The 14,140-nt window shown below is 35.4% G+C and overlaps 1 protein-coding gene across 1 annotated transcript in view; it reads left to right on the top strand.

Moving 5' to 3' along the window:
* The window catches only part of Gad1 (glutamate decarboxylase), a 97,045-nt gene extending 83,833 nt beyond the window's left edge, over positions 1–13,212 (top strand). Inside the window, exons 10-11 of the mRNA XM_083143343.1 lie at positions 2,663–2,860; positions 8,415–13,212. Of these exons, the coding sequence (XP_082999469.1) occupies positions 2,663–2,860; positions 8,415–8,588 (372 nt within the window). The 3' untranslated portion in view covers positions 8,589–13,212. The remainder of the gene's footprint in view (positions 1–2,662; positions 2,861–8,414) is intronic.
* Positions 13,213–14,140: the final 928 nt, after the last annotated feature.

The following is a 14,140-nucleotide window of genomic DNA, read 5'->3' as shown; positions in this document are numbered from 1 at the left end:
CTGGTAAGCTAATTATGTGGTATAATGTATGGCGAACGGCAATGGTTGGTCCATATTCAACATCGGTAACTTAAATGGTGAGGGCTTCTTGGATTTGTTAAGTGAACAGGTTTTTTCACCCTTGCTTACGGGATATGGCACTTTTCGAGAGTTTTGAAACAGGACAGAGTGTGACCACACTATGTAGACATTTTCGCAAATTCTTCATGGTAATTTTCTAGATAGATTGATGGGCACACGGGGATCTATTAAAAGGCCTGCACATTCCCCAGATCTAACATCTTAGGAGGACTTTTACCTTCAGAAACATTTGAAGAGAATGGTGCATGCACTAAAAGTCCCTGATATTGACCATCTGAGAGAAGGCATAGTTGCTTGCGATGTTGTTGCACATGCTACATTACCAAATGTTCTATGCGAGTGTGAGAGACGTCAACGAGTGTGCTCACAGGAACATTGACAACATTATAATGTGCATATATTGTAAGTGAAAGATATGTGTATAACTTTTTTCTGGCGTAAGATACGTTGGAAAATCCTTCGTCACTTCATTTCTCGTGAAATTCTAGCCTCATTTGATATATATCACATCACCACCTTTCCTTTGAAATTTTTGCGTTGAATTCAATATGGCGGTCAACAATATGCCGGACCTGCGCTTGACACACACGGCTAGGGATCTCCCTGTACCTAACCTATTTCTTTCATGACCAATTATATCCAGGATAACTCCTTCACATTTTGTAGGGAGTGTTAAGGGACATTTGACTCTTCATAGTTCATGTAATGGGGCTTTTATCAATCACATAGTTACACATATTATTTTGTATCTTCTGATCCCATTGCAGTCCCAGAATGATTTTTTGATATGTTTTATAGTATGGAATGAGGGACCAAATATATTTTTTTCACGATTTTTGGTGATGACATGTTTTGAGATATTCAAGGTCAAACGTCAAGGTCACGTGACAAAATTATATTTTTATCCAGAGGTAGGCTTGTTATATATCACTGGAAAGCTTGTTCAATTCCCTGTACAATAAGCTTTATTTGAGCTTTCTAGGCAAAATAGGGGCGGAGTTACAGCAGATTTAGTATAGCTAAGCGGGCTCAAAAAGGGCAATTTATGCTAACTTTGACCTTGAATAATTTAACAATTACAAGAAGCACGAAACTAAAAATTGTTATACTTACTAAGTTCCATGCATAGTTTCAGCTCCCCAAATTTCATGAAAATCGGAGATGGTCAGGTCAAAGGCTGTGTTGATTTCGCATGGAATGACTCAGTTTCTCTATTTTTTTTTCATCAATTTTACTTAATTGTGATCTTGACTTTACATGTAACCATATTAAAAGTTAATATTTCTTAAGTTTGTCCATTTAATATATATACACCTGGATAGTCAGCATGCACCAAGAAATTGAGAGAGTTGAATCACATTCAGTGTGACTAGACATGTAAGTATGTTTATATCTTAGTAGTGTTAGTTTGAGAAAGTTCAAGGAAACAACATGTCGCCAAAGGAACAAAAAGCCATTTCAAATAAGAATTCTTGTACTATTTTTAGCACAGTACTTGTAAAAATATTTAAGAACAACACTAATATAAATTTGAATTTGAATTTTTTGCTTTAAGTCCACTTTATGCTCATATAGGCTAATCGGGACCGGAGCTAGAGTTTAACGTGGTATACAAACCACTTTGCAATGTGCCTCTACTGGATATCAAACCCAAGACCCCTTGATTACAAGACTATGATGTTACTGCTTCACCATCAGGGAGGCTTCAATATAAGTTTGAAAATTAGAAAAAATGAATAATGATTCTGTTGAACATGATATTCTCTAATCTGTGGTGCTTTGAGATCAATAGTCTAGTTTAATTCTGAAGTGAAAAAGACTGTGTTTCAATGATAATTCACACGTGAACAATATTTCCCATGGTCTCATGCACAAACTTAGAAACTATGTTAAAGATGCTTCAGAGTGTTTGGGTTTAGTTTCAAGTTTCTGCTTGGATGACCAGGAACTTTACATAATTCCCAAAATTACTCATCGGTAGATGCTTGTTAAGGTATTTCTAATAGACACTAATACAATGGTCACAATGTTCTGCACTGTGGCCGTGCGCTCTGAGGCATCAGGCTTCGGGCTTGGGCTACAGGACATGTACTGGTTTGAGTCTCCTGGGGGGAAAGTGTAACATCTTTTCTCCTGAGATATCAGCCAGTGTATGGGACTGATGGTCGCCACCATCGTGAGGAAATTGGAGAGCTACCAATGAGCAGCATAACCTGGTTATGTAAAACCTACAACAAGGACTGGGGGTTCATCATGCTGATCACATGTCACCCCATAACTGGTTGAATGATCACACACTTCTGTGGGAGTGAAGCCGGCAGTCGGTAGGTAGGCCCTTGTTATCAAGCACTGTTACGCTACAGGCTATTTACAATGGTCACCATACGTGCCTTGTTTCAGTTGTTAAAATTTTCAGATCGACCTAAATCCTTCCTAGAAAGGTTAAGAACAAGATATGGCAAAAGTTAAAATGGATAAAATTAAGTTAAAAATGGTTGAGAGGTAAACTTGATCCAAGATTGTTCAATGTCAGCTTATTTTCTTTCTATCAATAACAATATTGCATGTCCTTTGTTTCCAGGGTACAGAGGGGTTCGAGAAGCACATGGACAGGTTGATGGAACTGAGTGAGTACATGGTGAAGAGAATGAAACAGATGCCGGACAAGTATCACCTCCTCCTTCCAGAACCAGAACTGGTGAACGTGAGCTTCTGGTACATCCCCACCCGCGTCAGGAACATGAAGCATGGACCAGAGAAGGAGAAGATACTGGGAGAGGTATGGTCCATATCTCAAATGCACATTCATTGCCACTTTCATTACAATAAAGCATTACCATGCTTATAAACCATCCTTATAGCATGATTAATGCTCTCTAATCTCAACTGCTTGAAGCATGGTCTTACTTGAGAACTTCATGCAGCCTGTCTAAAATCTGTTTTGACTCATTTGTTTGTTTGATTGATTGAATTAGATTATTTTATGTCGCTTTTTGTGCCACTTTTGGTTAATCGCAGCGATGAGGATGAGTGATGAAATTTATGAAGGGACACTCACAATGAACACCCATGCCCAGGCTGGGATTCAAACCCAGGACCCCTGGTGTTGAAGCATGCTGTACTAACCACTCCACCATGGCTGACTCATTTGATTCATGTGCGCACATGAGACACCTAAATCTGAGTCATAAATTAACAAGAATAAATTGTGGTTATCCATTTTTTTTAACTTAAAAATATGAATACCCTCTTGATGTCTTTCGTTCTGTTTTGGTTATTCAATTTTTATTGAATTAATTGTTATGATAAGTAGGGGCGGATTTATATGCACTAAAAAAGGCCAAAATATGCACTAATAATTTTGAAAACAACCTATTTTAAGGTTCTATATGCCTTACATGCAAAGTAAATGTACCAGTAACTCACTGAACATAATTATAGAAATGAAAGTGTGATAAATTGTGCTATTTAGGATCACCAGAAAATAGTAATTTACACATGTTTTTAGTCTCATGTAACAAAATGATTATATTACATGCATTTCTTTGTAGGCTCGCTCTAAAAACTGCAATATTGCAATTATAATAATATACATATCTTGTGGGAAACACTATCCTCTTTTCGTTGCATTAATCAATATCTTATTCTTTTACATTAACATTTCAATACACTAGACATTATTTATCGTTGATTTCATGTAGACTGCATTAGCAGTGGCGGCTATTAGGGAGATCAGTTCCCCCCCCCCCCCCAACTTTTCACCACTTTTGCGCCCGCACTATGCTAAACCTTATATACAATTTTTTGGCACCTTGCCCTCCCTCCTGGTTTTGGAACCCAATCGCTGCCACTGTGCATTAGATATATCTATCAGTACACAAATCCCAAGGACACTATCTCAGTTTCTATGGGACTGCCATCTTTCTGCTTCAAATTACTTTAATAGTAAAATTAGCACTTCAAATCGTCCCTTCATGAAGAAAAGGACTCAAAAATCATGTTTAATCCTCACCAGTATGTTGTTTAAATATTTAGCTGCAATCAATCGACAGACATAATAGGAAAAAGTTATTGCATTTTTATTATATCTAATTTAAGAATAAAATATGCTCATAGTGCATATCTTCATCATCTGACCATCATTCCCTACTGTCTTCTAATTTTGTACACAAACAATAGAATGATCCTTCACTAGGTTATACAGCAGCATTGTCCACAAGAATTAACATAAGTTTATAAAAATTAGTGTCCAGGCCTACGCAAATGCTTTTTACCAAAAATGAAAGCTCTGTTTGAACATGGTAAATTTGCATTTCAGCAAATTTCCATTTAAGCTGCCAAAAACTACTCTAAATACCTGCAATGTATTACATATTTAGAGTATACTTGACAATAAATAACTCTTCCAGCATTGGTAAACGCATTGTTGCCTTCTACCCACTGTTGGAGCCATATGCTGTTACTTCTCTCCTTCGGCATTTATTGTCACTTCTGCAGCGCACGCACACACACACACACACACACACACACACACACACACACACACATTATGCTATACGAGAACACAAACCAGTTGTTGATTAGCAATATTATTTTTATTATTATGTGTTTTTGGAAGCGGATGATCTTTCTCTTTAGAAGTGACTGCTAGGTTGAATAAAGAAGCTTTATTTATTTATTTATTTTATTTATTTAATAGAAGATTCCAAATACAGCATTAGCCATTTTACATTGGAACGATTTTATAGAACATAAGGACAAAAATAATAACATAATACAACAAAAATAATAACATAGAAAAATTACATGTGGTTAAGAGACTTACATACTTTTAGTTAACTTTCTTCTAAAACGGTCCAGATTTTCAAAAATGTCTATTTGGCTTCCTAGATTATGATATTCACTGGGCAGTCTATGGAACAGAGAGCGCTGGATGAGGCACAATCTCGGCTTCTGAGAAGCAAAAAGTTGAGTGCTTCTTGTTGAGCAGGCAGGCACATGAAAGTGAATTTCCTGAAGAAGGCGGTCATTTCTGATGTTGCCATTCACTATTTTATGTAGAAATATATGGTCAGTCAGTCTATGTCTCTCTTGAAGAGTTTGGATATTTAACATTTGCAGGAGGATGGACTTTTGCAAGTGTTTTGTGGATGGAATTCGGTGTCGAACAATGGCCAGGAAGAAATTTAGAATGGAATTTAGTCTATCTGAATTTGAGGGGGTATTAGATGTTTCAATGGTAGGAAGTTATCATAGGCATACCCAGAACTTTTTAGTCTTAAACTACTAAAATATATAATAATTATATTGCCCTATTTTCCTCATGAAAATCACCTTCAGCAAAGGGTCTCACCCCTTCTGGTGCACCCATGGTGGTATCATAATTTTTGTATTGCAATAGGGCAGCTTAATTCAGGGAAAAAAAATATATCTGTTAAAAACTTTCTAAATCAATTGCTAAAACCAATATGGTCACAGACTCCTAACAACTAAGCTATACTCTATCCGAAAAAGAAATCTCCATACCCTACTTAGAAGCTGAGACTGTGAAGGGGCACTAAGCAAATGTAAGGACAAGCATAGGACAAAACAACCCCACAGAGGGTTATTCTGGCTGTGGATCCATGCACAAAAGCCTCGTTGGCCTGAAAAAAGAGTTACCAGGATGTACTACGATGGAAATGGAGTTAACTTTGGGTGCCTTCTTAGAGAGTCACCCCTTACACCTCGTAAACAGTTACCAGAATGTAATGTAATACGTTCATGGCAGCTTTGATTCTTTTGAATACAGTTATACGAGCACAAATCATTGCTCCCCGATATACACGAGTAAGAAAATTAATATTGTGAAGTTGTGGGAATCTTGGCGCCAGAGACGGGAAAGTTTATCTGAAAAGTAACAACTTACTTTACTTTCAAAAGTAAAGCATTACCATTAATGTACAGGGAAAATACCCACTGAAAGTAAGGTGTTAGTTTGTCACACAGTGTAGACAGACAAAATTATAATTGAATTTCCATATGCTAACTATTCTCTGTGGGCTACGAATTCACGAGTACTCTGTTCGAATCCAGGTAAAGGATAGGAGCTTCATTGTGTTTTTCCCCTTCATTTGTTTAATCCTATTCGTCGGATCTTTCTGGGCAAATAAATTTGAAGAGAGCGATATTAGTATTATACAGTTTACTCCTGTTGAGGAATTTTGGAGAGCAGAAATTGTTGTGAGAAAATTCCAGATCTGATTACTTATCTGAGCAACACAACACAACAAACACATTTGTAAGAGCCAAGAAGCTATTGTTTCTGGGAAATGAAAGGCCGATTCTGTTACTTTCGTTACATATCTCTCAGACTTAGTCCAACACCTGTATTGATGCTTTAAAGAAGAGCATTTTCTTGTTGCACACATGAAGGAAAGCATTTAGTCAAGAGAAACTTGTCGTTAGTTACCAATAAAACTAGTTTCTTTGAACAAAAGAATCTTAAGGCTAATTATTTGAGGGGTATAATTCGGATCAAAAGATTTGGAAGGGGCTGCAATGTGCCCCTGTAATCCACCATTCTTGCACCACTGCCAGTGAAGACCTAGGATCACAATGACAGTTCAATAGCTAAGGTCTTTGGTCCCCAAAATCCAATAAAATTGTAATAGGCCACACATAGCGTAAAGAAATTTTACAATACAACACTATGAAAGTCAAAGTCAAACTTATTTCAAGTCCACTGTATGCCAGAAAATTTAATTGAGTGAGTGAATTAAAATTTTTGGGTGCATCAGCATATTTGGCAATTTTGCACCTTCAATGTATATGAGAAGTATTCACTTATCTAAAATCCTTGCATTAGAGTTTAAAAAAAGGGATGTGAAGAGCCCTTTGAGAATAATTAAAGTGCAAGTTGTAACGGAACTTGCACAGGACATACATGACACATTAAAAAGGTAAGGTGCTAAAAACTTCCTCAGATACAGTGTACAAGGTCTGTACGGAAGCTAAGAATGTTGGTTGAAACATTGTCACCATCTCTCAACATGGAGGTTAAACAGTTGGGAAGGTTAAAAGTTTGTCTGCGGATATTAAAATCAGCACATTTGATAAGAATATGCTAAACAATTAGAACAACATTACATACACGACAAATGAGAGAGTCCAACAAATCAAGACAACTGTGTCCAATGAGAAGTTGAGTTAAAACAGACTAAACTTGAAAAAATATAAATATGCTGACCAAGGCAGTAATTTATTTTATTAAAAACATAAACTAAACGTAACATTTCAACCTTCTAGCAAGGTCTTCATCAGGCTCTGTATCAAGTACAAAAGTAACAAGATACCAAAAACAGGGCATTATATATACACAAAATATTACTCCCTCCAGACTATTAGAAAGAGTGGAAAGGACAAGAGAGAAAGAGGAGAGGAGAAGGAAGAAAATGAAGGAAAAAGAGCGTGAGATATAAAGCCCAACCACATTCTATATGAAAGCATATATTTTTAGCCTTTTAGGTGAAAGTTCAGTTCACAAGTGAAAGCCACCTGCTAGAAAGTTCCAAAACAACTTTCTAATAGTATGGAGGGAGTAATGTTTTGTGTATATATAATGCCCTGTTTTTGGTATCTTGTTACTTTTGTATTTGATACAGAGCCTGATGAAGACCTTGCTAGAAGGTTGAAACGTTACGTTTAGTTTATGTTTTTAATAAAATAAATTACTGCCTTGGTCAGCATATTTATATTTTTTCATAATCATGGAAACAAGGCTTAATGGTGTTATAATAAGACTAAACTTACAGTTAAAAATGAAATCGGAACCACTGTATATGGACCACTAATAGGGGATAAAACCCAAGACTCTGATTACAAATCTACATTACCACCATCAGGGAGGCTCAGTATAATATTGCACTGTATTAAACTTACCAAAAATATATCAGATTGTAAAGTACATGAATGTCCGCAAGATTTCTTCCATGGAAAGCTTCAGCAGGGAGGTAAGGGAGCAGGGGGCCAAGCAAAGTACATTTGCCTCCATAATAGTGTCGCCCCTTCAAAAAACACTTCTTTAGTCTGAAGTTGTATTCCTGCAACATTCTCGCAATAATTAACATATATTACTGTGAAGAAAATTAAATTATATGTGTGAAATGTATAATTTTTGGTTGACTTTTCTTTCCTAATGATTCCTGACATCAATTTCAACATTACATTTTAGACTGATTTTCTTACATCGGAATTCGTCATGTCCCTACTACTGTGTATATGTAAATAACGCATGTGCTTATTTTGATTACCACTCTCTCCTTGTCGGCTAAAATTTGCTGTAATTATTCCAGATAACACCCATTCTCAAAGGCCGTATGATGGAGTCTGGAACTCTGATGATTGGTTACCAGCCACTGGACGACACTCCCAACTTCTTCCGAAACATCATCTCTAGCATAGCCGTGACAGAGTCCGACATTGAGTTCCTCTTAGAAGAGCTAGATAGACTGGGACACGATCTTTAATGCACAACGTGGCTTTAGAGTAGACTTACCTAGTATCATGTTGAATTATAATTTGAGGAATCTGTTATCTTCACATTTGATGTTGAAAAAAGAAGAGATGTTATAATTTAAGAAAGATATATACATATATATATATAAATAAATATATATTTGAAGGGAAAAAACCTGCAACCTCAGCAGAAAAATATAGTGTAGCATTGCAATAAATGTGCACTACGTAGACCACAAAATGACTGTCTGAACCTCTTTGAGTGATCAATAAGGGTAAAAACAACCCTTTAGTCAGTAATTTGTCTTTTAGCTCGATGTGCAGGGTAGATGGTGTGCTGTAATGTGTAGATATATATTGTGCTTTTTACCCTGCAACATTGCAAAGAGACTGTTGTCATTATCATCATCATGGCATTTTCTTCAGGGTTAATTCCACACAAAAAAATCCGAAATGTAACAATGCCCGTAGGGAACGTGAGAGAGTCTGTTGCGATTATATATTGTTGCCGTTCTTCATGGTTAACGAAGATATAAGTTCTTATATCTATATCCTTGGTGAGCATCCTTTTCATTGGCACTTTTTGGTTTCACTTTCTTGACGTATATGGCAGAACCCTTGCTTGACTTGTGAAGGACTAAATAAGGAAACTACGAATACATGTACGGTGAGCATTAGTATACAGGCTCTTCGATATAGTTCCGAAGTCACTGTTGATTTCTATTTCCAGCCTTTGTTACACATAATTTGACATCATAGAATCCTGTATCTTTTCCTAGTAAGTATTAACCAAGTAGTTCTCTTGCTAATTCATTATCATAATCTGTGCCTTCTCTAAGATATTTAACATAATAGTTTGGTTCTATCTTCCTTACATAACAATGTCCATGGTACCTGATTTTAATGCTTCTATTAGTTATCCAATATAGTAATAATCTCCAGGGTATAAATGAGACTTAGTAGAAAATGACCATGAAATAAAGGGTTGAGGAGTGGCAAATGTCTTTGAAACAACGATATTTATTTCGTAACTCTTCAGAATATATTTTTCATAAGAAAGGAATGATTTTGTAGATGATTTTGGGGGATAGATAAAACTAAAAAGGCACATTAATCGTACGTAAACGGCGAAATGTCTTCCGCAGCAACAGACTTGAACACGTAACCACAGAGGTACGTCAGTCATGGACAACGTAGTGTTGTTAAAGTAACAAAAAAGGAAAAAATTATGTTAAAAAACACATATAGTAAAACTGTAGACCAAATGACATTAATGACATACACGCTGATGAGAAGGTGAATCTTTTTTGCATTATCTCATGCCTTACACTGAATAAAACCAAACGAGTAACAAACCTTAAAAATGTACAAGACTTCTACAAAAGTTTGGCATTTAACTTACAACTGTTATAAAAAAAATTCACTTTCCCACGTGAGTATGCGCCCACTGCCTGGTATGTTGTATATTGCTGTGATATGTCCTGGTTACTGCATAGTAATCTAGATTCACATGTAAATAAGAGATCTATATAAAAATATATCTATATAATACATAGAAATATCTATATATGTACAGTGTTGCAAATTTTCTGTGGTGACAAATTTATGTGGTGTTTCATCACCGTATGCTACAGCATCTTTGTAGCAATGGTTAGATCCACAGATCATGATTTTTAAGATGTGAGAGAGACAAATAAAGTAAAAGAAATATTATTTTTAAGAGGGAGAGAGTGTGTGCATGTGTTGAATATTTGTTCTTTGTCATGTTAAAAGGTTTGAAGTTGCTTATTTATGTATTCAATTGTGATTTGATGCAGAAGATGGAAATAACATTCTAGTCAGAATACTTGTAGCAAGTCTCTTTGGCTAATTCGTAATTGCTCAGAAAATTCAATAGTTCTAGTAACATGTCGAATAGTTATCTTAAAGTTCTTTCAGGTACGAAATTATAAATGAATATCATTTGCATGGAGACGATATTGCATTCTTTTACAGTGACTGCAAATAGATGAAGAATTATTGTTTTCAAAAAATTCAAGTCTTTCTAGTTATCTTCTGGATTTCAAATATGAATATACCAAATTGGTACTTATTGTAATAAATACTGTGTCCATCCATATATCGTACTTACATTTACTACTTGGCCACTCTATTGATGCAGTTTTCTTCATTCACTAAATCGATTACAATGAGGGTAATGAAACTGGAAATTCACTAAAACAATTTCTAACTTGTCATAATTAGTACTGCATTTATGAAAACCTGATTTCTCACTACAATAAACCAGATAACACCTTACAAAAACTAACAAAACCTACCGTAACTGATAATTCAAAAGCTAACTAGAACTCCTTTGTCCTTTATTCAGAACATTGAAACAAATAATTTTCGATGGGGGTTTACTTGGAACTGGAAAAAAAATATTCAAATCATGACATTCATTCCAAAGAGACATGCACATAAGGTTCCATCTCTTGTTACATATTTTCTTATTATATTTGTTGCTGTGTGCATATTGACTGTATTAAATGAGAGATTATATTTCTTGTTGTACAATATGTTCCATAAGATGAGAATATTAATAATGGTAACAATAATATTGAAAGCAATATTTCAGAAAAATTGTTAACGATTTTTTCTGAGGCAACATCCATGTCTTCCAGTGGAATAGGGTGTGTTGTTGCAGAACCCAAAAACGGTTCTCACCACCACCCACCCACCAAAAATCTGCAGCATGACCTTGCAACGGAATAACTCAGTGAAATATGTTATTATTAATAAGGAAGGACACTTGCAATTTTCATTATCATCGGAATTCATTACATATTTTATGCATTGCATGCATTATGAAATTGAAACTATGTAGCAACATGAATTTTTGCCTAGGGGGCTGGTAAACCATGTCATAGCTCTCCCACTCGCTTTTCTCTTCTAGCTGTTTTATCTGTGTGGAATTGGCTATGATTGTTATCAAGATACAAGGGGGGAGCTTAAGACCTGGGTGACTGCCTAGGGTGTCAAACCTGGAACTGTTTAAATTGGTCTCCGAACCAATATGTACCTCCATCGGATCCATGGCTACTTGTTTTAAAACGATTTTGATTTATTGACAAGAATTAATTGAATTTACTGCTGCATAACATAAGTATAGTGCAAAATCATGTAGCAATTTAAGCTGCAAAATTACTGTTACTTTGTTGTCGTTATGTAGGTATTAAATAAACACATACCTACAATAAACATGTTCTTTAACAGTATCAATTAAAGTATTTTAAAAACAAGGCTATTAATTTTCATCATTAAAATCGTACATATATACACCCCGGTCATGTTTTGTTTTTATTGGAGGAAGATGAAAAGTACGAGGACCAAAGTAGAAAGATGGGGGAGTGGACAGGGTGGGGTGCACCAAAATTTCACCTCACCTGGGTGAAAATCTTGAGCTGCCCCTGTCAAGATAGTTACATATTTTCTGGGTAAATTATAAAATTCCAGACAAAATTTCTTATTCCTAAGCAGTCCATCAGAATTAGCCATGACTATTGAAACAAATAAGCATGAAATAACCGGACAAGTCTGGTAGCAAAATAGGGGTGGCAATTGTGAAATGCACACAGGGAAGAAGTTTCCATTAAAATTCCTTTTTGTTCCACTTCCAAAGGGAACAAACACAACACAACCACAACCATCACAAACACAGAAAAGTGAACAATAATAAACAACCAAATGCATGAAAGCAAAATACTGCTCTAAAAACCACACATTAGTTTCCATCCACTTCCCTTTTTTCCACTTGAGCTAGTTGTGTCTTCCACCATAAAACAATACGTAGAAATTTCCATTATTTTTTTACAATTTTCTACAACACTACAAAAAACATGACAAGTCTCAAGGCATGAAAAAAAACTGCAATTTTAATACCTTCAATAAGGAATCAAAGATTTTATATCAATTTTAAATATTCTTTTGGAAATTTTAGAACAATCTATTCACTGAGTTATCCTGTTATGGCATGTTGTTATATTAGTGTATAAGGATTGTGAATGAATCTAGAGTGAAGTGGCACTTGCATGAATGTTAACGAGTGTGTAGTGTGCATGTGTAATTTGCATGTTTACGAGTCAATGCACACTGTTCTCTTCAGCCACAAGCTGTGCATCAACGCAAGAATTCTCACAAGTCAACTTTAAGGGAAACAAGATATTTCGTGTTACAAATAAAATAGTGAAAAAATGGTAGGACGTTCATACTGTCTCACCCCATTAACAATGGGGACCAGTAGTACAAAAATCTTTTACTAACAAAAAAAATAACATCTAGCACTACTAAACAGAGATAGCAATAGCCCTTATCCATGTTGTAAACAATAACAGCATTTGGTATTGTAAAAATATGTGCATATTAATTTTTGCAAGCCTGATAATTATATCACTCGGCACCGTAGACATTTGCGTTTAGTGAGGCAGGGAGGGTGAGTGTAGAGATGAGAGTAAAAGCTGTTTTAGATGATGTTGTGTCCATGTGTACTATTGTTGACTGTGCATTGGCAGTTAATATTGTCTGCACTAAGCATGCTTCCTGTGTCAGAGAAACTCATAATGTATTACAAGAGAATAAAGTATGTTACAATAAATAAAAAGCTGTTTCCTTTGTATTTTCATTACTGTCCATTCCTTTTCAATCCATCTAGGTTAAATTCCTCAGGACGATTGATATCCACACACACCTCACAATGAGTGCATCGTGCTCAGGGCAACTGCACAAGCACCATGTGGTAGCAATCAATGTGCCATTTCTTCAAAACTGCACATATTTCAGTTCTGTGTTTTGGTCATTTGTATACATGTGAAGATATGACATACTCGAATTACAAAACAACATATCTATTGTTACTATTATTAATAAGCAGAATTCAAAAAAGTATGTTTCCCTCTGAATATTATGGGATAGTTGTAATAAAATGGGCTATAACTCTTTAACCACCGATTTTTGCTGATATATTTCATTTTTACATGTAAGAATGAGAACAAAAGAACACATTCACAACCTTCAACAAAAAAGAGAAATTATTCAACATTTTTGAAAGTTGTAATTTTTGGGAAATTTCGAAAATTGGATATTTTCCCCCTAGACTCATAACACTTATGAGTCTAGGGGGAAAATATCCAATTTTCGAAATTTCCCAAAAATTACAACTGTCCAATTACAACACTTATGAGTCTAGGGGGAAAATATCCAATTTTCGAAATTTCCCAAAAATTACAACTTTCAAAAATGTTGAATAATTTCTCTTTTTTTAAAAAATGGGGGACGGACATTACGTCCTTCCTCAGAGAGTGGTCTTTGTCTTGCATCCCTGCAAATTTGGTCCATCCAGCATCCAAAAGGCTGATGCTAGAAGTAACAATAATAATAATAATAATAATATATATTTATTTAGCGGGTGAGGTTCAGCATATGCTGTTCTCCCACCTAACCCTTGAATTAAAAAAAAAAAAAAACAGCTGGCAACACTACTTTCCTTACACATTATTTTTACCCCCAGCAAAGTACAAGACTTTCT

Source organism: Lepisma saccharinum, chromosome 21 (genome assembly GCF_977018435.1).
Source record: "Lepisma saccharinum chromosome 21, izLepSacc3.1, whole genome shotgun sequence".
Taxonomy (NCBI): Eukaryota; Metazoa; Arthropoda; class Insecta; order Zygentoma; family Lepismatidae; genus Lepisma; species Lepisma saccharinum.
This window is presented reverse-complemented; position numbering and strand designations above follow the sequence as displayed.